Source organism: Mya arenaria, chromosome 13, assembly GCF_026914265.1.
Source record: "Mya arenaria isolate MELC-2E11 chromosome 13, ASM2691426v1".
NCBI classification, from domain to species: Eukaryota; Metazoa; Mollusca; class Bivalvia; order Myida; family Myidae; genus Mya; species Mya arenaria.
In genome coordinates, this window is record NC_069134.1 from 2422214 (window position 1) to 2448531 (window position 26318).

The 26318-nt window shown below is 36.2% G+C and overlaps 3 protein-coding genes across 5 annotated transcripts; 2 read left to right on the forward strand and 1 right to left on the reverse strand.

Annotated features, from left to right (window-relative positions):
- On the forward strand, positions 1-18631 carry LOC128214119 (ethanolaminephosphotransferase 1-like). 2 transcript variants are annotated; one of them, XM_052920387.1, is made up of 10 exons: positions 1-57; positions 3764-3832; positions 4853-5045; positions 5421-5683; positions 6591-6696; positions 9515-9560; positions 11242-11422; positions 11646-11828; positions 12296-12391; positions 13590-18631. In XM_052920387.1, the coding sequence occupies exons 1-9, from the start codon at positions 1-3 to the stop codon at positions 12362-12364; spliced, it is 1167 nt and encodes a 388-aa protein (XP_052776347.1). In that variant the 3' UTR covers positions 12365-12391; positions 13590-18631. The 2 variants fall into 2 exon arrangements, with proteins under 2 accessions (XP_052776347.1, XP_052776348.1); XM_052920388.1 differs by lacking the exon at positions 12296-12391 and having other exon boundaries at positions 13590-18629.
- On the forward strand, positions 18629-20968 carry LOC128214118 (uncharacterized). Its single transcript, XM_052920386.1, has one exon. The coding sequence runs from the start codon at positions 18629-18631 to the stop codon at positions 19868-19870; it is 1242 nt and encodes a 413-aa protein (XP_052776346.1). The 3' UTR covers positions 19871-20968.
- Positions 20969-21387: 419 nt separating this feature from the next.
- Positions 21388-25268, reverse strand: LOC128214112 (uncharacterized). 2 transcript variants are annotated; one of them, XM_052920382.1, is made up of 6 exons: positions 25155-25268; positions 23433-23620; positions 22978-23101; positions 22713-22866; positions 21711-22533; positions 21388-21626 (listed from the first exon to the last, which is right to left on the reverse strand). In XM_052920382.1, the coding sequence occupies exons 1-6, from the start codon at positions 25266-25268 to the stop codon at positions 21548-21550; spliced, it is 1482 nt and encodes a 493-aa protein (XP_052776342.1). In that variant the 3' UTR covers positions 21388-21547. The 2 variants fall into 2 exon arrangements, with proteins under 2 accessions (XP_052776342.1, XP_052776341.1); XM_052920381.1 differs by having other exon boundaries at positions 21388-22533.
- Positions 25269-26318: the final 1050 nt, after the last annotated feature.

The following is a 26318-nucleotide window of genomic DNA, read 5'->3' on the forward strand; positions in this document are numbered from 1 at the left end:
ATGGCGAACAAGAGAGTGTTGTCAGACGAAATCCTTGCCGGTTTTGACAAATACAAGGTATTTATTCTCTTACGATCACTATTAGGAATGTTTTTTGTTTCTATAATTCAATGTATACTTTTTAAGTTCAAAGGTTTAAATGATGAACAGTTAATTTATAATGTGTACTGTATTCTGACTTATTTGTTACGTACATCACTACAAGTACATAAATCATTTAATTTTTAAATTTTAAACCTATGGTGCATTGTTTAAGCTGTTATCTATTGAGATTTATACAACCATATTGTATGCAACTGATCCGTTTGTAAGCATAAAGCGCTGAAGAGGTTCGTGTTGCTAGATTTATTGGGTGTCTTATTTTGATTCAGCTCGTTACCATAGGAATATGATTATTGTTTGGTCTGAAATGATGTATTTATATCCTGTTTTTGCCAATAACAAACAATAGTAAAACTGTAAAAAAATGATGATTTTGGAAAAAAACAACGGAAAATTAACACCGTATTATATCATGTATAGGACTCTAGCATAGATAGGACGCAGGCAAAAAAATAGTTGAAAAAACAGGTAAAAACCCTTAATATATAAGATAGGACGCAGCGGAAAAATGTCAAAATCGGAGCAGAAAAATTGAGCTTGGTAAAGTATTTAACATATATTGAAGTAAAAAAAAAATGTATATAAGGCATATTTCGATAACTGTCTTGTGTATTTCGATAATTATCGTCGTATTTCGGTAATTTAACATTTCGGTAATTTAGTGTACACAACAATGATATAAGTCTTGACATTTTGAGAACATTCACGCATATTATAAGACAAATGCTGTAATTGCACGCCTTCTGACTGACAGTCAACCGTTGCAATAGTTCCGACATACCTTCTGAATGACAGTCAACCGTTGCAACTGTTGCAAAACTGTGTATCGTTAAAACTGATGATTGTTTTGATAAGGTTTGTCGCTGCGCGGAATAAAGCATGTCAGGCATAATTAATGCATGTCGGTAATTATCCTTGCCAGCGGAAGGCACGATAGGTAAAGTGCGAACAAACAACCATACGGTATTTCCATCTTAATAGTTCGTTCTATTGATGTTTTTCTAATGACAGACAGCGGGTGTTTTTCACACCTTCGCACATTTGAAAAGATTTGATAGTGACAATAATGCTACTTTGCGTTATGCACATTCTTTCATTAATTTTTTAAAACAGTAACATACAACGAAATGTTTTGTAAAATATCGAAACATTAAAATCATGAACAACGATTAATTGATATTTACCTCCTTTCTCGATTTTCCGTTGCCTTTATTACTCAATCCAGTTAAATGCTGACTCACATTGAGTTTTTGTGAGTAGCGTCCCTTTTGTAAAAAAGTAAACACTCATGTTTGTTTTCAATTTATTTATCAATAAATCATTTTAAAGTAAACATTCAATATATTTCTGCGTGTGTTAACTTTCATGATTTTATCTATGTCAGTTCTCTTCGGTGACGCAGTACAGATACTATTACCGCGTTCTTCCCTGGTCCGATATTTTCGACCTGAAATGGACTTGGAAAAAAACAGATAAAATTCTAATAGCATAGAAAGGACGCAGGCAATTTTTAAGACGAGAATTGGGGGTGAAAAAGTGCGTCCTATGCATGATATAATATGGTATTCATAAAAAAGCACCATCACTTCAGCCATGTCTATTATTCGGTTACAAAAACTTTATCTCAGTGTTCTTTTACACAACTAGTAGAACCTTAATAAACGTCACATTTTTGATAAGCTGAATCCATAACCTTTGCAATGATGTACATCATTTGACAGACTGTGGCAAAAGTAAAAGAAATGAAGTTAATAAAGACCTGTCAGTGGGATATTTTAAGTCATATAGGTAGTTGGACTTAATTTTATGATTCTGTTAAATGAATTTTTTTTTAACATTATCTTTCAATGTCAATGTTATGTTTATTGTAGTAAACATATTTCAATGTTTTACACTTAACATGCCCTTCATGAATTACCATACTTCATAGTGGTTTTAAAACCTTCATTTTATTTGGTCAATACTCATGTGTAGATAGCTATTGCCCAAATGGCTCTTTTCTAACTGGTGTGCCTGGTGAGCTGCTAAATAACCCTTCTAAATTGAATAAATGCCATGGTATAGACATGTTTTGGTGGTCATTCAAGTAACAATAACTGAAGACTATTTGTTTGGTCATCTTATCAGTTGACTCATGATATTATACTAATTGCAGTGTTCTCAATAAGTTTTGTTTGAATCATCTGATTCTCCATTTCTAAAGTTACCAACCAGCTACTACCTTTTATACATATAGTTCTCAGCGTTACATATAGCCTGTCATAAACTGGTTTGGTCGTTTTTGTAGGTGGCGCTATAAAGCGCAGGAAATGACATAGTTTGGCAGATGAAGTGGGCTTTGGTCATTTCTACCGAGACTGCTGTTTGGGCAACAACCTTTAATTATATTTTCGTGATGACCATGTCATTTTGATGAGATATATATTATTTTACAATATAACCACAATGAGATTGTATACTGAATTAAATCATATTCAAATTTGTACATGTATAACGGAGCATATTCGTTGTCTCATAATTGGAGGGTTACTCTGAGAAACACTAAAAAGTGTTTTGGGCATTGTTACAAATACAGGTTTACTTGCACATTTGAAAAAGATAAGCGAGGTTTTTCCTGGATGGCCAGTATCCCAGAGAATAATATTTGATCTTATCTTTTTACATATGTTACTGATCCAGAAAAATGTGTTTTTCGATAGGATTGTGACATGCTCAGTTTGGGGGTGATATACTTATGTACATGTTATAACATTATAACGTTATGTATGATAATTCATATAAATGATAGTATGGTTTTATATACTGGCAAAGAAGTTATAGTTATAGGGCACTCTTGTGTTTAAAAGTTTTGTTGTTGTCACCCCCTTGTATCTGTTGTTGCCACAAATAAACTAGTATCGTCAGCATAAACGGTGTTTGTTTTGGTAATGCACCAGTCAATTGTAACCACGGACCCCCCCAGGTCCAGGGAATAGCGGGGATGAACTGATGGTCAAATCCCCGCCAAATGCCCCCACACCCCAGGGACCCTAGGTAAGGCAAATTCCCCGCTATATTTTGCGCGAAGACAAAACCACCGCATTCACCCGTCACTCCGGGGCCACCTGAAAGGTAAACACACGGCCCATTTCCCCGGCTATCCCCGGTATACCCCCCGGACCTGGGGGGGCTGTGGTTACATATGACTGGTGCATAAGGGTGAGTTGAGACTTATTTTTTCAAAATGAGAACACTGAATTGCTTTTACATCTCATAGATTGACCACATTTAGGACTTCCACTCTTTTGTTTCATAGAGATTTAAGATCCCAGTAAGTATTAATACTCAATACCATGCTTAGTAATAACCTATTTTTCATATATATATATATATATATATATATATATATATATTTATATAAACACATGATTTCTACAACACAATCCGTCATGGCTTTACCAACCTGGAAATGCTGAGCTCATACTGTATGTAGTTTCTCAAGCCATACTTCTGCATTATAATGCGCATTGTACGATGTAGACTAAAAGATAAAAAATATAAATTTACCTTTTGCAATATTCTCATTTATGACATTGCGAATCAAGAACTGCACAGGTTTCTTTCTTGTGCTACTCAAACAGTCATTGTGTATTAATGGTTTGATTGTATTTATCTATTACAGTATAATGCAGTGGATACAAGTCCTTTATCCAACTATGTCATGCATCCATTTTGGAACTGGTGTGTCAAAGTAAGTGAAATATAGAATTTCATGTATAAAACTATATTTTAGGGAATTAAAAATAAATGATGACTTTCTTAGTATCATACAAGCAAGCACACATGGGCAAACTGCTGATTAAACACTAAATTAAACAAAGCAAAAACTCTATGTAAGGTAAAGCAATGTTCAAACTTCAATTTAATGACTTTATTTAAAGTACTAGACCACATTGTATATGTATCAAAGTCATAAATATGACCGGTTCATGATTAACTTACTGTACTGCCTAAACCTAGGCCATGATTTTCAAACTTTGATAAAGAAATGGTGTGAACATGTCATCATGATAATTACGTTAATGTGGTCTGATGGTGAGATAGTGAAGGTCATATACTAGGTTACAATAACAATGCCTTTTGACCTGTGACACAAGTGTCTGATTCCTATCTGGGTTATCACTTAAGGTGATTCTTAACCTTTGAATGTTGAAATTTTGACAAGCAAGCTTCTTTTGATATCATGTTTGGTATACTTTCTTATATACAACGAATCATCTATATTAGTCTTGACCCATATTGTTTGCTAGTAAGACTAATGACATCGTCTCCAATGACATTTATGTTTTTAAAGTGATGATATACATGTCATTAGCATTTAAACCAGAAATACAAAAGAGCAGGACAGGCCCATAAAGGGAAAGGGTTCTTCCTCAAAAAGGGCAAAAAGTATTCAGGTTATATTAAGCGGTGTATTACCAGTATTGTAAAACTGCTCTACTCTTATTCATGCACAGTTTGTGGTATATACCACACATCATGATCATATACAAATCAGTTAAGAGAAGCGCAGTGTTATGTTCCTTTAGTTACATTATAAAGAATACCCAGTATGAAAATTAAGACCATGTTGCCGTCCAAAATGGCTTTGGAAGCAAATGGCATTATGACTTACAATTTACTAATACAGAATAACATTATTTAGTTAATTTTATTGCTAAACAATATCTCAAAATGTATTGTTAATAATTATCCCAATGTAATGTTCCAGCTGGTTCCCATGTGGGTTGCCCCTAATGTGCTCACCCTGACCGGTTTCCTGCTCCTAGTCTTCAACTTCCTGGTCATGATCTACTACGACCTTGACTTCTACGGGGCAAGTCTGGACCACCCCGAGTTCCCGCCTGTACCTAACTGGGTCTGGCTCCTCTGTGCTTTCAACAACTTCATGTCACACACACTGGGTTAGTACTGGTCTATACAGGTTCTTTATCATTCCTACTTTTTCAGTCTTTTCCTACTTTTTAAAAAGGCCTCCTATTTTTCCTATTTCTTGTTAAAACCTATAATTCTGACTTTTTTTGTGAATGATGTTAATTTTATAGACATTTTTATCTTTTTTCGTTAATCTTGTTCACTGGTTTCCTCTTCTGTATGAAGCAATGTTTTTAATATTTTGCAGTAGTATACGAAACCTACGTGATCTGAACAAAAATTGTGTTTCTTTTAAATATGTAGTCAACTAAAAGATAAGAAGCCTTGTTTCAGTAAGAATATTATCAACATTCTTGTTCTTGCATGTAAAGAATATATATATGCTGTATGATTTATTAATGTAGATGGTATTGACGGTAAGCAGGCTCGACGTACGGGTACAAGTTCTCCCCTGGGTGAGCTGTTTGACCACGGTCTTGACAGTTGGGCCTCCTTCTTCCTCCCAGTTGCTATGTACTCAGTGTATGGGCGTGGAGAGTATGGGGCAGACACCTACTCTGTCTACCTTGTTCTCCTTGGCGTTAACTTCTGCTTCATCGCCTCACACTGGGAGAAATACAATACAGGCATCCTCTTCCTACCCTGGGGATATGACCTCTCACAAATTGTAAATGAACTTTGCATTCAATAACTCATGATGTACTTTTATTTTTACCTTAATTGATAATAAGGCCTTGATATTTTTATCAATGTTTAGGGCAACTGTCTCAAAAATGATTGGTAACATAGGAACAAAGGTTTGTTTTTTTTAGAGTTTTATTATTAAGTCTATACATGACGGCAAAACAAGTCACAACAGCTTTGATATTTTTTTATGTTGTAAATCATAACTTCACTACTTTAAAAGTACTGATTAAGTTTCGATTGAATTGTCTCAAATATTGAATTAACCGACCAGCTACTACTTATTGTACATAAAGTTCAATTACTTTTCTAAATTTGAACTGGCCCAATGGTCATTTGAACCGGCATTTTTTGGCCAGCAGTCGGTTCCTATAGACAACACTGTACTTTATGTTTTGAATGACAGATATCTGTGGAATTCATCCAGACACTCATCAGAGCCCCATTTAAAGAATAACACTTTTTTGTATGTATATATTTGGTGACAAGAACTCTAGGGTCAGTGTTAGTGATGGGTTGCCAGAAACATATATTTTTTTCGTTAAGCCAAATCATGATTCGATTACTAAATATTTGTTATAGTAACAGATCCAGGATTGGCAATGTAGAAACAGGTTGGGTTTTTTCAAAGTTACATACCAATCTATCACAGACATCAAATAATTTGTGCATGTATACAGGAACTTGTAAGGGTTTGGTTTGGTATGATACGACTGAGAATCGATGACCTTTTGTCCCGGTTATGAAAGCGACAAAACTGATGAATATATTTAAATCACACAAAATTATGACAAAATGGGTATTCATATTGTAATGGATTACTCAAAGGAAGACATTCTGTGTATGGATGTTAGCTCTGCATGACAGACAATTCTGTATGGCTGTTTCAGGGCATGACAGCTGTGTATCTCATCACATTCTTCTGTGGCTACGAGGTCTGGAAATTCTCCGTGTTTGGAATGACAACTGGAAACATCTTTATCATCGTCATGTGGGGTGAGTTTTAAAATACTAAATTCTTAATTATGCCCCCCTTCGAAGAAGGGGGTATATTGCTTAGCACATGTCGGTCAGTAGGTCGGTCCGTTGGTAGACCAAAGCTTGTCCGAGTGATAACTCGACAATGCCTGGACTTATTGTCGCCAAACTTGACATTAAGGTTGGGCATGACCAGTAGATGACTCCTATTGATTAAAGGGGTCATCGGGCCAAAGATCAAGGTTACAGTGACCCCGAATGATAAAAGGTTGTCTAAGTGATAACTCGACAATGCCTGCACCTGTGGCACTCAAACTTAACTTGGAGGTTGGGCCTGACTAGTAGATGACCCCTTTTGATTTCGGGGGGTCATTGGGCCAAAGGTCAAGGTCACAGTGACCTTGAATGATAAAAGGTTGTCTTATTGATAACTCAACAATGCCTATACCAATGATCATCAAACTTTACATGGAGGCTGGGCCAGACCAGTAGATGACCCCTATTGATTTTAGGGGTCATCGGGTCAAAGGTGAAGGTCACAGTGACCTTGAAGGCAAACTTAATGATTTATTGACCAATGGTCATCAGACTTGACATGAAGGTTGGCCCTTACTAGTAGATGACCCCTATTGATTTTAGGGGTCATTAGGCCAAAGTTCAAGGTCACGGTGACCTTGAATGATAAAAGGTTGTCTTAGTGATAACAATGCCTGCACCCATGGCCCTCAAACTTGACATGGAGGCTAGGTCTGACCAGTAGATGACCTCTTTTGATTTTAGGGGTCATCAGGCCAAAGGTCAAGGTCACAGTGACCTTGAAGGCAAACTTGTTAATTCATTGACCTATGGACATCATACTTGACATGAAGGTTGGCCCTGACCAGAAGATGACCCCTATTGATTTTGGTGGTCATTTGGCCAAAGTTCAAGGTCATGGTGACCTTTAACGTGAAAAAGTTAACAAAGCTTCTCCCAGTGATATCTCAACAATGCCTGAACCTATGATCATCAAACTTGACATGGAGGCTGGGCCTGACCAGTATATGACCCCTATTGATTTTAGGAGTCATCGGATCAAATGTCAAGCTCACAGTGAACTTGAATGTGAAAATGTTCTTCGAGTGATAGCTCGACAATGCATGCACCCATTGCCCTAAAACTTGACTTGGGAGTTTTCCTGACCTGTAGATGACCCCTTTTGATTTAAGGGGTCATTGGGTCAAAGGTCACAGTGACCTTGAATGCAAAATGCTTGTCTGTGTGATAACTTGACAATGCCTGCACCCATGACCCTCAAACTTGACATTTAGGTTTTGGGTGACCAGTTGATGACTCCTATGGATTTTGAGGTCAAAGGTCATGGTCATAACTCATATTCATCATTAAAATTTCGGCATATTTACTTATTCCCTGCTGCGAAGAGGATACATTTTTATCTGCTAATTTCAGTCATCATCTGAACATGATTAAAAACTGTACCTAATATCCTCACACTTTGAATGGTCATAATCTTAAAACTGCCTCAAAGGCAACCAATGTCAATGACAAATCAGCTGTCATTTCGGTCCTTGCATTCTCATTCAATTTTCCAAATAGTCCTGACAACATGGGAGCATAATGTTTGGCAAACATCTCTTGTTATTTCTGCAATAATATTTATCCATGGATGTCGATTAGATACACTTTTTGGCTGGTTTTATAGATTGAAATAAGAATCTGACCAATATTATGGAAAGTGGGTGAACAACAACACAGTTTTTAAGTATTACTTACTGTAAATAACAAATGCTAACATTATGCAATGTTATAATTGTTAGATCTTTTTCACATAAGTTAAGTCAAGCTTCTTCTTAATTTCTCTTATTATTAAATATTTTGCAATATTTTGGAGGAAGTATGTAAAAAAAAAATCATAGTGCAACTGTCAGAGTAAACAAATCATATAAATTACATGCAAAATCACAAATCAAGAAAATTTGAATATGAAACTCAGTAAAAACGCAACATAAGTATCTTTCATGGCCGAGAGTGTAAGATAGGTTTATCCCAACCCGAGCATAGGGCTGAAATGAACCTATCTTACAAGAGCGGCTATGGTAGATGCTTTTTCTCCCACCTCAATCAAACAAAATAAAGTAAAACTGTATTTTTTAGCTGGAACTCTTTTGTGCATAGTGAAAATAATGTGGGTATAGATGTGTGATCATTCTTGGTTGGCATGGATATGTGCGCGCAGTGATTCATATTATGTACCGGTAAATAGTCAATTCCTTCTTTAAATATTTATGAGGAGAGTGCAGTATTATTTCTTGAGTGGAGCATGAAAACTGTTTTATGATGCCATTTGAAGCCAGAAATAATTAATTTGGATTTAAAGTATTTCCACAAGAATTTTCACTTGATGATACAGACGAAGGTCTTCAACAAGGGAGGCAATTGTTTGTTGACAATAAAAAAGGAGTACCATACAGGTACTTGTTTTATCTTTACCCGTGGACAAGATAAGAATTTCCAGCATGGCCAAATTTTTGGATCTACTTATCGGAGGTGGGAGAACAAACTATCTGTAGTGACCATGCCATGATATTCTGAAAGTTTTGAAGTCAGTCCATTTTGAATCTTGATTTGTCATCTTAACTTAAAAAAATCCTTGAAAAGTATTTTTTAAAACCTTTGCATTAAACCCAAAACTGTTTTTTTGCTATATGAAGCAAGACCAGGTTTATTACACGTCTAATTTGATGACTTTTGAATGACAACCGTTTGTTTCTTCACTAACAACTTTGGTTCTTCAGTATGTGAAACACATAATAGTTGGTATAATGTTCTGTTTCAGTGGCACTTGCCATTTCCATTCCAATAACATTATGGAACATCTATATGTAAGTATGACTCTTCAATTAACATATTTATTGACAATCACGCTGTACACAGTCTAAGCTGTTTTATTTATTTTGTTTTTTTAAGTAAAAGAAAATGTTGAGGTATTTTCATGGCGTTTGGTGTTGGAAGTGCCAGTGCCATTGCCAAAATACTTGAAAAAGTTTAACATTCTTGTACAGTTTTTGCATTCAAACAGCCATTTGGGCTACCTGTTATAGGAAATTTTTCTGCCCTTAAATATAGTTACCTGCCTGGAATGATGTATGTAATTTGTGGACTGTTTACGAAGGGTAATATATAGAATTGTTCTACTTGAAACATCCAACCAGGGCCTAACATCGAAGGATCTATCTTCTGTCCAATGTGGTAAAAACCTGCGCTCACATTATGCTTCATTCTGCTTTTTTTTAATGTTTTCTTTCCTCATCAGTCGCTTTCCCTTTATTGGATTCACCAGGCCAAGCCCAGTACACATACTTCAATTTGGCAAACAATGACATGACATGATTTGTTAAAGAGACTAGACACCAGATGATACAATTGCAAGAAAAAAAGAAATTTGTCAAAAACATAAAATTTATACGCATTGAGTCTTACTTATGTATCACAATGCTTACAAAACATGCGTCTTTCACGGTTTTTGCGCATTTTCCCCATTGAAAATTTACTGCGGTTTTTACCACATAAATTCCAAGAAGTTTAAAAGTTGTGTTGATATATTCATCTGTACTCATCATGTGACTTTCACATGCTTAATATACACACTTCATGGCAGAAGACATTGTTAGGAAAATGAAATCTGCTGCGAAACAAGTAGACTCGGAGTCTAACAGATCAAAATTGATGATGAAATTCATCAATGAGTTTAACTTTGCTGAAAATGACAGCAGGTTGCTAAAACCCTTATTGGCCGTTTAGTGTGTGAAACAATAACATGAGTTGTAAGTTGTTCGGAAAAACATTCAGCGCGTTTTTAAAATGGGAAAATCATTATGACTGTGTATCTTTTAAACCGGGAAAAGCAGCTGGGACAGCTTATGTTTGATGTAATTATTCTTTTAATCATGTAAAATGATGAATTATCGGCCCCGTACTAGCTCGCTTTGATAATTCTAAGCTAGTTTTAAGGAAAAACTGTATTGACCGATTTTGGAACCATCTTGTGTCTAGTCCCTTAAAAAGGAAATCAGAAACTAAATAAACACAAGCTACCTGTTTAATAATAATTGGTTCCCGACTGATAACTATTTGTATCACTTTGAAAAGGACCATGCAGGATACATAATGTTGCTGTTCCAATACCATGACATAATCCTCGGTATATTCCGGAAGCAAATTATTGGCTACTAATAGAACATGAAAAACCAGATTTTCCAGCATTATTTACTGTTAAATTTCAACTTTCAGTTATCCTGATCAAGTTAAAACAAAGTGCTGATTGAGCCAATATTTACATGCCACAGGCAGTCAGGCAGGTGCTAATTTCAAAGACTGCTTGTATTAAAATAACACTTATTACACATATGTGCATAGTCCTGTTACAATTTTTTTGAAATGAAATGTTTATATAATACTCACCATACTAAGCACAATCCCAAGATGGCAACATTTAATGCCATACTTCAGATTCTGATTTTTGAATAATCAATGACTAACAAACGCTGCACCCAATCCTTTTAGTGGTTACCACAACAAGACGGGTAAGATGTTGAGCCTGCAGGAGTCTGTCCGCCCCCTCGTCTCCACCGTACTGCTGTTTGCCCTGATGATCACATGGTCTCGCTACTCCAGCTACGACATCATCAACCGCCACACTCGCATCTTCTACACTACCACAGGGACAGTCTTCTCCAATATTGCGGTACGTACATGTAGCTTGCACCACAGCAACTGCGTGAAGGCTTGAATCATATCTGTTATATCATTTAAATCACAAATTTTAATTGTGTCCTGGATACCAACTACATGCTGTTAACTTACATAGTACATAAACCTGAATGATTTAGTGCTCAAAAAGTACATAACACGTTCACAAATAATTGTGTTGCGTACCCTTTTTAATTTTAATACTATTGTTGTTGCAGTGTCGGTTGATAATAGCCCAGATGAGCAATACACGTTGTGAGCTGGTCAATCGACTGCTGATTCCTCTGTTCACCATCGTCATGGTAACGTGTTTACTGAACCTTGGGGTGCTAGAGTTCTACATTCTGACAGGATACTGCATCTACGTTCTCGCATCTCATATCCACTTTGGCTTCTGTGTTGTAAGTACACTTCTAGTCTGTTAATGCAATTTACTTTCTCCGTCAATATTACTGACGATAAGAAATAAACATAAAAACAAAATGTGTTTGTTTGATGAGTTATTGTGTGGCATTCTTTGATTTTCATGATCTTTTGTGTCTGATTTGGTTAAAACTTAGTTACCAGTACATGCACAGGTTTTCTGTGATACTTAAAACTATAAATGAGGACATCATGTAAGGATCTAGGATGGCTTTTTCATCTAAATCTAAATCTAAAGTAGTGCGAGCCCCTGACAATTTGATAGATAAAGATGTAGCTTGAAAGTATGTTTAGCCCTCAAGATCTAGGCTTCAAATATTTTGGCCAGTTTTGGAATATTTTGCCAAACTCCTAACCTTACATATTAAGCTTTTGAGATAACAAAACAGATGCATATATTTTGTTCGAAAATGATTCTGTCCTTTTTTCTTTCCAACTCATCAAGGTAAGCGACTTGTGTGAACACCTTAACATACAGGCATTTTCTATAGAACCAGTACTAACAACAGCATAGAAACCCTATACTTTTGTGATTTCAATAGTAAGAAAATTACTATATTGTAAATCTTTTATCAATAATTATATAGATTATCATATAGTTCTCCATTATTTAATTACTTTCTGCCAAGTTTCTTTGCAACTTGCCAACATCTTTATTGTATTTTCTGTAATAACATCTAACTACTATTTTAACTTATTTTAAAGGGCTATAAATTGTTCTATCATAAAATACAGCATTGATTTCAAACTCCTAACAGCGGTTACTTCCCTTTGCTTTATAGTAATAAATGCTGTCCCACATCACGGGATGATGGTCGCAATCATGTGACAGCATTCAAAATATTTAGACATGTTGCGCGTTTTTTTATAAACATACATGCCATATCCCCTGGAATTCAGACCCATCCCCTTGTCCCCCGCCGGGTGATCCATATCCCCTGGAATAAAAAACAACAACAAACAATTAAAAACTTTTTTTAAACTTGCTTAAGGCTGACAGTGAAAGCATCCATAATATTATGAGTGTGAAATTCCATGAAGGACCATGATGACTAAGTCCAAAAATTATTGCAATTAGAGTGTATTTCTGTATTTATTCTTATATTATAAATGCAGATATTGCGCAAAATTTCACCGGGTAAAAATCCCCTAGTGTAATATCAAAATCCCCTGGAATTCAGACCAAAATCCCCTGGGAAGCCTCTCAGAAATATGGCATGTATGTATAAACAAATCTTGATTTTAAGATGTGAAACATTTCAGGTTTTGAAGATTTAAGAAAAAAATATGGCAATGAGATAAAATATAATTTTAGATATTGATAGCTTCTATTTAGATATTGATAGCTTCTATTTAGATATTGATAGCTTCTATTTTATGAACTTGGTGGCAGGGGAATGTTCTATGCTTGTCAAGGGAGATCACTGTATAGGAGTTTGAAGTGATACCTTTGCATTTGACAACATGTGCAGTGTAGCATGTACACATGGATGTTTCATTGATGTTAGTTTCAATAGGCTTGAAAAAGTATATTTTGTGGCCATTGGGTCATGCTATTCAGCTTTTCTCAATGTATTGACTTCAACTTATTTATCATAATAATTTAACTTAAAGATGATTTTATGTATTTTTGCGTTCTTTTGTTTAAGCTCTAACATTTGCGGAGGTAGTTAATGTGAATAATTAAATACTTGACACATGTAAACCAATGCACAAACTTCCTTTTTTGTTTACTTCAGGTTGAAGAGATGTGTGATCATTTTAAAATCAAGGCATTGTCCATTCCACCAAAGAAAGGCTACTGAGGAAATGGATCTAGTTCAAACCTTATGTATTGTCAGTGACCTCGGGTAGAGATGTTGCTTTAATGTAAGACTGTCAGTGGTTCTGTGCTTCAGTGGTGTATAGTGGTGTTTGATCTCTGTTAGATTTTGTAAACATATTGTTGTAGGCATTGGCACAATTGGTATAAATCTGCTCATTACTTTGTCCAATTATTAATTTCAATTGAGTAATTAGGGCCCTGCAATGAATGCTCGGGTGCCCTATAGTTATCACCCTGTCCGCCATCCATTCATCCACCTGTCTGCATGTCCACAATATAGGGCTTATGGGTTTTATTGACATCAGGGTTAGGGGCTTTTGAGCTATGTTTTAAAGAGAGGAAACCTGATGAACCATAAATGTTGGTTTGTCTGTATTGATTAGTTTGTGTTTTTTTCTTAATAACTTTTAAACCTTTAAAAGATTACAAGTTCCAACTTTATAAGTTTGCTCACATTAACAGTAGGCTCATTTATGGAAAGTTAAGTAACTCAAACCTCAATATTGTCAGATTTATCAACCTTTAAAAACTTCAGCAAATCAACTTCCTTTAACATCAAATTGAATTCCATAGAAGATGTCAACTTAAAACGTTTTAAGTTTGCTCTCAGTAACAATACACCTTTTATGACAAGTCATGTACTTCAAACTTAAATGTATCCAGACTTACAGCACTTTGAAATCTCATTCAAATTCAGCAAACTTATTAACTCTTCACATAACTTAAAAATATTTCAAAGGAATTTTATGACACTGCAGCATCAATTAAGTTATAGAAATGGTAACGTTTGTGTAGTACAACAACCTAACTCTGTGACCCATTGTTACCAAAATTCCTCCATTGACAGGAAAAAAAAGGTTAGGCATAATAAAATGAATATATATAATAAATAGTGAATGGATCTTGGAAAATGATACATGGCAATATGTGTATGCTGACTACACATAACAAGAAACATATCTCTCTAGCCGACTGTTCCCTTATTTTCTCCCTTAAAATTGTTGAAGCAAACGGAATTACTTTTTGTAACAACATGAACAATTTTGGATTGAAGTGAATGAAACTTTAAACTTCAATTATAAAAGGTAATATTGTGTGTTGAAAATTCATCCTAACTCTGGGACCCATGTGTACCAAATTGCCTGTCTTGAAATAATATATATGATTTAATAAAATTTGTGAAATAATAATTAAACAATTGGATAATGCCAATATGGACTTGTGCCCAGTTTAGACACATAACTGTTCCTTTATTCCTAAATTAGCCGGTATTTATATTTACATTGAGGTAAACTGCTGAATGTATTTTACAAGCAATGTCAAAAGATGTTCTGTTAATCTTGTTGATATTGTTGATTGCTGTACTACACCAATCTATAGAATGTGTAAGTTGATATATGAGGTACTCATAGACATCTCCGGTTTGCATAAATATTTCAGTATTCTGTCAGGAATTGTGTTGTTCTTATTCTTTTTATAATGTAGAGCATTTTCATGTATTTATTTAGCATTATTTTTCATCTATCAATAACTTATTTTTCTGAATGATTATATTTACCAGAATGCTTGAAGGCTTTGAGAACTATGTTTTGTTTTTGATATTTGGATTGACTATGTGAAACCGCCTGTTCACTTTGACAACGTTTTAGGCAACCATTTCAATTGTTTCAAATAGAGGAGGCGAATACAATGCAGTGTAATATTATACATAAATACTATCAATTCATTGTTGATTTAAATTTAACATTTTTTTAGGCCTATTATAGTACAATTTTATTATTATCATTATTCCTTGGTTGTAGAAATACTGAGTAGTTGTTAACCAAACCGTTACTATCTTACACATTTGTTTGTCATTTTGTATCTAAAGATATCACTTTATTGTTGATATTACACTCAATTTGATTCCTACTATTATGGTTCAGATTACATGCATTTGCATCATTTAAGATTGTTTTGTATTTAGTTATTCACTTGATCATGTAAAGGAAACTTTGTTTATATTGAGCTTCCAGTAGGTGACGGTTGTTAGCGAATTCACGTCTATTGATGTTATATTATACTAGTGTAATACAAGAGAATACACAATTGTTGTATTACATTTGAAACAAGGAATGTCATGTGATAAACTTGTGTATTGTAATATTATGTTGAAGATTTGTTGCTGTGGATATGATCAAGAGTCTGTTAGGCCACTCCTTTTTTATTTTTTGGTTTACAAGAATTTTTGGAAAAAATGTCCACCGGGTGGTCGAAAAAAAAGAAAAAAAAAAAGGAAAAAAGTCACAAAACATACTCTTAAAGGGTGAACATCAGAGAACAACATAAAAACATTGAACATTTATATCATTTACTTGACATTTTAAACTGCTATTAATGCATGTTTTAATACACTCAAAGTTTCAAAGTTCTAATTAAAGACACAGTTTAAATCTAACATACTGTGCATATAAAACATCAATGAAATTGACTATAAAACATGTTTACATGTAATTAACTACACTTTTTATCAAAGATACATTGAATATCACTCATCAAGACATTTGTTTAGCTTTAAGGGTATGCTAAAGCAAAAGTGAATGCAGAACACTTAAAAACTGACCAATATTAAATAAAAACAAAACAAAGAGAAGGCGCATTTTACACATTAAAATACACAAAAAATGCACTGTATTAAAATACATTACATTTTCTAAACATTGTTTCAGTTATTTCAATATTTGAAAATGTCAATAAAGTGAAATAATTACCAATTTTGTAAATAAGGAAATAACATTTTATGAAGACATTTGACCTTTAATATTGTGAAAACAATTCCTGAACAACTAAAAACCAAACTACACCTAGATTTGAGTTTTAATAACCCTTACCATGCGGGGTCCTAGTTGTGTGTAACCCGATCCATGCTAAGTCCGAATATTTTCGGACCGGGATATCTACCATGGGATGTTCACCAAATCCATTTCAAATTCAAATCATTGCAGCAAATTAGCACATCAGTACATAAAAATCACATAGCAAAATAATAAATCTAGCATGTGACTTAACTTTATGTACCAATTATAGTAAACTGACAGAGAAATCCATAATTATGTATCGGATATTTTCATCTTCTCCCAACTCCGCCATTTTGTGTATACATGCGTTCACAGAGCATCTATGCTTCATGCTTGTTTATTTTGCATTTTAAAGAGTATTCCTTGGTTAAAACAACAAATCTCATTCATAGTGAAATATCAAGTTCATTACAAATTGAAATGGACTTATTCAAAATAGTTTTCAGTGTTGTTTTATCCAAATGTTTTGCATACAACTCCCGGCATTAGTAAATGTCATTGACACATGTGTTCAACTCTTTCATTGTTTTAACTCTACTATTAACCCAAACATAAATAAACATGTAATCTAGAATAAACACAAGCTTTACATTGACTATATGACAAGTATTTCCAAACCATTCTGTGATTTAAAATCCATAAACACCATCGACCGAACTTGTGAAACTAGGTCACCGGTGTCGACTTAGAAATTTTACTTTCGATTTAACCACTCACACTTAGTGCACTGTTATTTGATATTTAACCATAACATGTTATAAAATGTTTTTCTCACACATAATTTACAGATATTTGTGTCTACTAATTCGATGGCAGCCGCTGACACTTATTTTTTATCTATAAACAACAATATTTTCATGACCTAAATTGGCGGAAAATAACAACAATCACGTGACAGTTATTGTTTGTGTCGGCTGTTAAATTTGCCATTTTTTTGCTATTGTTATTTTAACAATTTCTGCATGTTTTAATTAATTATATCATACAAAGAATGACTGCTATCGTCAATTCCACCATTGCCAACGGCGCTGCCATAACAGTTGACTGGCTCACATGCTATCACTATAATTTGGCAAATACGGCTACGGAACAACAAACCAGTCGAGATTTACTGCATTCGTACTCTTATCTGTTCGTTTTTCTTACGTTTCGCACCAAAATCAATACGGTCAGGAAAATAATTTTGAAAAAAAAGTGAAATTCATTTTTATTTTTTTTTGTACTTTTCAGAAAATTAGACCCGCCGGTTTTGTAAACCAATTTATATAAAAGTAGTGGCCTTAGAAGTAAAAAAAATAAAATAATTAAAAACAGATATATATATAGGAAGCAATAGGAAATATTTTTATAATTCAATGGATTATTACATACACATTCATTTCAAAAGCTCCATTTTAAGTACTGAAATGATCTTTCATTTGCATATAGCCTATTAATTTAGTCTTTCATGTATATGATTTGTGTAGATTTGTTCTGTAAAGTATTATTTTCAACTGTGTTGACCATCATAAAATCTATGAGAATTCCGCTGTTAAGATTTGCAGCAATTCTGTACTTGTATGTTCAAGTAAAGATAATCAATATGGAAAGCCAAAAATAATCCATTGTTATTGTATTTGAATGATGCTGCTTGCACTGGGTGCAGTGCTAGTTCACATTTTTAAACAAGTATTGTGCAGCTAGTCATGTCATGAGTTAGATTCTAAATAATCTTACTTGTAGTTTTTGATGCTGATTCAAAACCATAGAAGTGACTAAAACAGCCATTTCAATGCGAGTACAACCAGATATCGACGTACAACCAAGTATCGTCGACGTACAACCAGATATCGACATACAACCAGATAAAGACTTCCAACCAAATATTGACGTACATCCAGATATTGACATACAACAAAATATGTACGTACTACCAAATATGGACGTACAGCCAGATATCGACATTCAACCAAATATTGACCTACAGCCAAATATGGACGTTCAACTTAATCTGTAGGAACAACCAAATATGGATGTACAATCAAATATGAACATACAACCAAATATGGACATACAACCAAATATGGATGTACAATCATATATAGACATACAACCAAATATGGTCCTATAACCAAACATGGACATACAACCAAATATGGACATAGAAGTACAACCAAACATGGACGTACAACCGAACATGGACATACAACCAAACATGGACGTACAACCAAACATGGACATACAACCAAACATGGACGTACAACCAAACATGGACGTACAACCAAACATGGACGTACAGCCAAATATGGACGTACAACCAAACATGGACGTACAACCAAATATGGAAGTACAACCAAATATGGACGTACAGCCAAACATTGATGTACAACCAAACATGGACATACAGCCAAATATGGACGTACAACCAAACATGGACGTACAACCAAACATGGACGTACAACCAAACATGGACGTACAACCAAATATGGACGTACAACCAAACATGGACGTACAACCAAACATGGACGTACAACCAAACATGGACGTACAACCAAACATGGACGTACAACCAAACATGGACGTACAACCAAACATGGACGTACAACCAAACATTGACGTACAACCAAACATGGACGTACAACCAAACATGGACGTACAACCAAACATGGACGTACAACCAAATATGGACGTACAACCAAACATGGACGTACAACCAAACATGGACGTACAACCAAACATGGACGTACAACCAAACATTGACGTACAACCAAACATGGACGTACAACCAAACATGGACGTACAACCAAACATGGACGTACAACCAAACATGGACGTACAACCAAACATGGACGTACAACCAAACATGGACGTACAAACAAACATGTACGTACAACCAAACATGGACGTACAACCAAACATGGACGTACAACCAAACATGGATGTACAACCAAACATGGACGTACAACCAAACATGGACGTACAACCAAACATGGACGTACAACCAAACATGGACGTACAACCAAACATGGACGTACAACCAAACATGGACATACAACCAAACATGGACGTACAAACAAACATGGATGTACAACCAAATATGGACGTACAACCAAACATGGACGTACAACCAAACATGGACGTACAACCAAACATGGACGTACAACCAAACATGGACGTACAACCAAACATGGACGTACAACCAAACATGGACGTACAACCAAACATTGATGTACAACCAAACATGTACATACAACCAAACATGGACGTACAACCAAACATGGACATACAACCAAATATGGAAGTACAACCAAACATGGACATACAACCAAATATGGAAGTACAACCAAACATGGACGTACAGCCAAATATGGACGCATAACCAAACATGAACGTTTAACCAAATATGGATGTTCCACCAAATATGGACTTACAGCCAAACATGGACATGCAACCATATATGGACGTACAGCCAAAAATGGACGTTCAACCAAATATCAAACTTAGCTAAATATGAACGTACAACCAAATATGGAAGTTCATGGCTATATGTACACCAAGTCTTATATGGCTATATGTATAGATAGTTTTATATGGCTTTATTTACAATTCTCCTTATATGGCTATATGTACAATCAGTTGTACATGGCTATCTGTATAATTAGTCTAACTGACATATAGCCATATAAAACTAACTGTTTGTCTAGCTTTAAATGGCTATATGTCAGATAGACTTTTATATGTACGGTACAATAAGTCGTATATGGCTAAATGTTCATCTGTCGTATATGGCTCTTTATTATATGCTTTCCGCTTGTTTAAAGAGATTTATCAGTGAAATAAAAATGATATATCACTGTTTCAGAATTGAAATATTAACTTTAATGTTTCACTCTTAAAATTTTAGCCCGTTTCTCCAATTCAAATCAAACATCAGCATGCACATGGCTGGGACACAATATCAATCATGTTATTCATAAATGACTTTACGTGCTCATACGAATTGAAGCATTTTCCCAATAAAATGGCATTAAAAGACTTTCAATACCAAGTTCAGACATAATAAAAAGAAAAATTGTTTGTTTCATAGTAAGATAACAATATATTTAGCCCTGTGAACACCAAAATTAATTCACATGTGGCTACGCCACTTGTGAAACATAACTTTTGGAGCTTACTAGGTGAAATATATTATGAAATTACACTGGAACAAACATTATCCTCTATATGTTTATCTCCTCTAGTTTGGTAACAAAACCATTTCACTGGAGTTGCTGTATTATGTTTAATGATCTTACCCAAACCTGTATGTTACATTGAGCATTGTGATAACGTCTTATTGCGAAAGTATTGTTTTATTTACAGCATAATTAGGTTTATTTATGTATCAGATTTAGTCATGTGTTGTCATATATTGTGAAATATAGATCAACAATCATGAAAGTGAAGATTAAGTTATTAATAAATTATTTTAAACTGGACAGAATTTTGTTTATGTGGACTGTATTATGAAGAGAAAGAAGAGTGTGTCTTGTTTTTCGGCCAAAAAATGGACATAACTCTAAAAATATTAAAGACAGAGGTTTGAGCATTGCTGTAGGTATTGTCTCTGCCATCATGTGTACCAAGTTTCATTTGAATACCATGAATATGGCCAAGGTTTATATTTTTGCATGGGGACATCAAGGCCAATCAATGGCATGATGTTTTTGTTTATAAAAACAGACTAAAAATTACATTTTTTGTTAACCAGGGTATCAATAATGTAAAGGTTCCACTTATTCACAGGATGGCATCGCAAGCATCCAAACATTGTCAAAATGTAGTAAGAACTGTTGAACACGTTGTGCAGAAACTCATTTATTTGTCATTTTAATGACATGTAAGGCAAGTTTCTTACATACAAATAATACCATATCAAAGTCACTCACAAACATGTATATTAAATTATGCTAGTTATTAAATAGTTATTTCAGATAGCAAAAATGCAAAGTCAACTAAATTCTAAATCACAATCACCGCGCAATCAACATTGCAGGAGGATATAGTTACAGAAGTACTATTTTCCCTGTTGATTGAAATTGAAATTCTGTCCCTGTGTTCCCCCAGGGGTAAATGTTCCAGTGCCAAATTGAGAGCTACCAGCCCCCTGTTGCGCCCCTCCTGCACCTTGCTGGGTCAGCCCTCCCTGACTTCCGGTCCCCTCTCCAAAACCTGTCAACCCACCAGAACCGAAACCAGATTGTGTCAGTCCACCTGATCCTCCAAAGCCTTGCTGGGTCATCCCACCCTGTCCAAAGCCACTCCCCGGCTGGGCCATCCCTGGCTGAGAAGTACCTCCTTGCCCAAAGCCAGGCTGAGAACTTCCTCCTTGTCCAAAGCCAGACTGAGAACTACCTCCTTGTCCAAACCCACCTTGGGTCATCCCGCCTTGTCCAAAGCCAGACTGGGTCATACCACCGGTAGCTCCAAACCCTGGTTGACCTTTAAATCCTTGAATTCCACCACCCTGTTGAGGACCAAAGCCACCGTTGGGGCCCTGGCCACCAAAGCCCTGACCACTGAAGCCTGGAGTGCCGGCGCCACCAGCTGGCTGGCCTCCAATCCCTGGCTGTCCAAACCCAGTGACGCCGCCTGCAGCTCCTGGTCCGCCAAACCCAGGCATCTGTTGACCTGTTGGAAAGCCTTGGCTGCCGAATCCTCTGAAGCCACCGCTGCCAGGTTGTCCAAAACCAGCTGTCTGTCCACTGAAAGGCCCTGCACCAGGCCCGAACGTACCAGTTCCACCCAACGGCCGTGGTCCAAACTGACCCCCTGGTAATACAGGGCCAGTACCACCAAACTGACCACCGCCAAACGGACCGCTCATCCCTGGCTGACCAGAACCGCCGAATGGTCCGCCCATTCCCGGCTGACCAGGCATGCCAGGCTGACCTGGGCCCTGGGGTCTGCCACCGGCTCCCTGCTGAAACTGGTTGTTGGATCCTGGTTGTCTGCCAGCCGCAAACGGATCCACGGTGTTTTCTGGCATGAGGCCGGTCGCCGCTGAAACAGAACATTTTGAATTATTTTTTTTGAATCATGGATTCCAATACTAGCAATGGCTGTCTACTAGAATAAAAACGTACGAGAACTACGGCTGTTAACAATTCAATTTAATGTTCACGACGCAAGAAATCAATGTATCAGATTTTTGCAGTTATCTATCGGCTTGACATACGTACCCATGTTTTGTATGTCGTTAGCGGTGAGTGGGTTGTACCAGTTGGCGGCGGTGGTGCGGCCGACCACGCAGCATGCAATCGGAGTGCGCGTGTTCCCATTCACTCGACTATCACGTGTGTCGCCCTGACCCTCGTCGTCACGCTCAACCTTGATCTGAAATCACAGAAAACGTACGATTGTTCGACGTTCCAAACACTTACGGTAGATAAGTAATTATCTATGTAATGCAATTGTTGCTGTTTCAATGATTTTAAGATCACGTACCACGAAAGCCCTGCCGACAATATCATTGGCGCCATCTAGCGATATGACCTGATCCACGAACTGTGTGGAGACGAGGCCGTCCGTTGACTGCCGGATGTTCCCAAGGTCACCCGCGTGACGGAGGCTGAAAAAAACGGACACTTGATTATACATAGTTCATATGCTGTTAAAAATTGGATTTATTCGAAGCAAGAGTGTGATAGAAGGCGTTTATGACCATTAACGTTTTTCTACAATTGTTTGTCATGATACGTAGGAAGTTATTTCAAGCAATTAAGTGGTTAACAAGAAATATTTGGCGAGCGTTTTCAGGTTATCTTACGGCAGTGAGTAATATGCCACCATAGTGACATGTTGCTACCGTCAGATAACTTGATAACGTTCTTGATTCTAACTGCAGTCTTCGTCACCATATATATTTTCATGCTATTGTAGTATAACTATTGGTAGCTTACTATGCGAAGTTCCTCTGTGAGCCGTGTGGTGTCTGGTCGGGGTTGAAGTGAGGCCCCACGCGGGAGCAGCGGTCGCCGCTGTCTCCGAACTCGTGCACGTGGATGCCTCGCTCTGCCTCAAGGCTCGAGACCGGAAGTCCCGCCAGCTGAACGCGCACCTGAACCTGCTGCCGCCCCTCGCCAATCAGCTGAAAACGGAAGAGGTGGGAACTGTAGTGCTTGACAAAACATATATTTTTGTGTTCGTGATACAAAGCGAAATTCTTTTCCCCGAGCATTTCAATTAAGTTTGATGCTTATTGGTGGGGCTTATGGAGTTTAAAGTACAATGACATTTTGTACATAAGATAAAAAATAAATAATAGAAAAACACATTGAATATAAAACATCAATTAGCTAATGAATGTTATCATTCCTATGGCTTGAGGTCATCAACTGACATTTGTTGCTCAACCACACTTCTACTGGGGGTTAATGCCCCGCGTGACGGCGATAAACGTGAGAGGAGACGAGAATTAATATTTTTACGACGTTCGGTTATTGCGAGATCAATATTACATTAACAGTAAGGTTAACGCTTTCGCAATTTATATTTTGCATGTTGTTACAATTGTTTTGAAGCTCAAAACAGTTAACATGTATATTTAAAACTTCCTTAGCCTAAAGGGAAAGTCATTACTCGAGTAAAGAACATGTATAGAACGTAACGTAACTGTATACGTTAGACATCATACATGTAGTCCATAAATTACATAAATAGCCAAGAAGAGAAAACTGGCATATTAATCTGTATATTGAAGTATGTACAAACATGTAACATATTCCTATACGTTAAATGAGAGCATCTCAGAGCGAACGCTAACGTCTTTCAGCTTTTTTAGTCGAACAAGGGGCATAACTCGACAACTATCAAAACAAGAGTAGTGGTCATTATTGTCTCTGGCAACATGTGTTCTGGCTAGGGAATCCTTTTCTCACGGTAATGTATGTTTTGCTTAAATACCTTGTGAATAACTGAACGCGTTCCAATGAAATTTCACAGGGAGAAAGTAAGGCCCCCGATGATTAAAGGTATGTGTGCTTATTTTATGAAAGAATTCACGTGCAAAACATAATCATAAAAATCCACTGTGGCATTGAACTGTATCAATAATTCGTCCACTCGAAAAATGTGATTATTTCATAATCACAAAAAGGTCCCTGATTGATGACAAAGTATGTCATTTTTTTCTATACAAATATATAATATGTTGCGCTTTTTGGGTGAATTGTTTTCAATTTTATTTAGTTGAAAAGTCGATAGAAGAGGGATGTGTGCAATTTCAAAATTGAAGACAGCTATCGGTTCCGATTTGAAGCTTCATTTGCACATAATCGACTAACTAAACGGTTTAGCGAATATTGGTACGGAGGAACTGACCAGTCCCTGACCAGTAGCTAGTTCCATCTTGAACGTTTTATTTAGATACAACCTTGAATTGTTTACATTGCGACGACAACTGCCGACAACGACACCAAGGCTAAACCAATACCTGACCTTTTTCTTAAAAAGAAATAGACGAGCTATATATATTATTCCGTCAACGTCACAAAATGCCATGAAATAATCGAAACATTAGACAGTTTTATACCCAGACATGGTTACAGTTTAAATACTTCCTCGGATATGCTTAACGAATATGGCTGTTAGTTTAAAAAAATAAAGACAAAACCTGTACTTACAAACTGTCTGAAGTCCACGCGGCCCTTGACGGAGGTCCACGTGTCATTGAAGGTGCACGTGGCGTAACGAAAGTTGTTCGGGTTTCGCGCGAGGCTCGCCATCATCATCGCCATCGGAGACATCGGCGCTGTTGTGAATTATTATCAAATCATTAGAATGCAGTTGAGAGGTGCACAATAATGGTATTTTTGTACATTATTGTGAAACTTCGCCTCAACATTTCTTACATTTCTCCCGTGATTAGTTTTACACATTGACCAAGAGTTTTACTTTATGTTTTTAATATAATTTGACAGCGCTTTAAACCTACAGCAGTGTTATACGTGTAAAATAAGAAAGCCAAAAAAGAGAACATACGCATGACGGGTCCCGTTGGTGGGAATCCCGGGGGACCTTGTCTCATCACGGGTCCCGGAAAAACGCCTGGCCGTCCTTGGCCCGGCCCCTGTGGGCCGGTCATCTGTGGCGTCCGGAACGGACCCTGTCCGTATGTCCGCGAAATGAGGAAGCACAATACTAGCACACAATACTGCTTCATTCTGTGAATAGTTTCAAGTTCTGTCACTCTATGTAAGTCCTGACGGTGTCTATGTTCTTTTTTCTTTCTGGTTTAAAGCGTTTAGAAATTAATTTTATACTTATGCTTTGTACATTTATGAGATAAGTATTTATAAATATTCATAAGTTACTAATTATTTCGCTTAGTGATTGTATTTGCCATATGCGGGCGGAGCTATTTGACTGACAGGCGGTGATTGACGGACGTTGACGTAAGTTGAATACGTTACGGAAGTTATCTACGTTTGTATAACGGAACTTCAATATTTATTAGTACAGTGTCACATCATTGTTATGGTATGCTTTGACTAATATGTAATTGAATAATAGTAAAATTATTAGTAATGAATTTGTGTAAACAATATCGACGTCATTACAGGGTGTTTGGGGTTCATTTTCAAACGTACTTCTAATTCTAGGATTGGTGTACATGGTGACTGGGAATTCCTCATAACCAGTCAGTAAAATGCCAAGCTATTACAATAGCTGTTAATATGCCTCCACATCGGGTTTTGGGAAAATATATGATGTCACCTCTTTAAAACAATAACTAAAATTGTATATACTATTACTACATTATATTTAAGTTATTTTCTTTCTAAGTA

Coding starts and splice junctions, on each gene's coding strand:
- LOC128214119 (XM_052920387.1), top strand. CDS start 1: ATGGCGAACAAGAGAGTGTTGTCAGACGAAATCCTTGCCGGTTTTGAC. Junction 5,684..6,590: donor GATATGACCTCTCACAAATT/GTAAATGAACTT, acceptor TGGCTGTTTCAG/GGCATGACAGCTGTGTATCT. Junction 11,423..11,645: donor CAGTCTTCTCCAATATTGCG/GTACGTACATGT, acceptor TTGTTGTTGCAG/TGTCGGTTGATAATAGCCCA.
- LOC128214118 (XM_052920386.1), top strand. CDS start 18,629: ATGGACATACAACCAAATATGGACATAGAAGTACAACCAAACATGGAC.
- LOC128214112 (XM_052920381.1), bottom strand. CDS start 25,268: ATGGCGATGATGATGGCGAGCCTCGCGCGAAACCCGAACAACTTTCGT. Junction 23,621..25,154: donor GCGTGGACTTCAGACAGTTT/GTAAGTACAGGT, acceptor TTCCGTTTTCAG/CTGATTGGCGAGGGGCGGCA. Junction 22,867..22,977: donor TTGTCGGCAGGGCTTTCGTG/GTACGTGATCTT, acceptor CTGTGATTTCAG/ATCAAGGTTGAGCGTGACGA.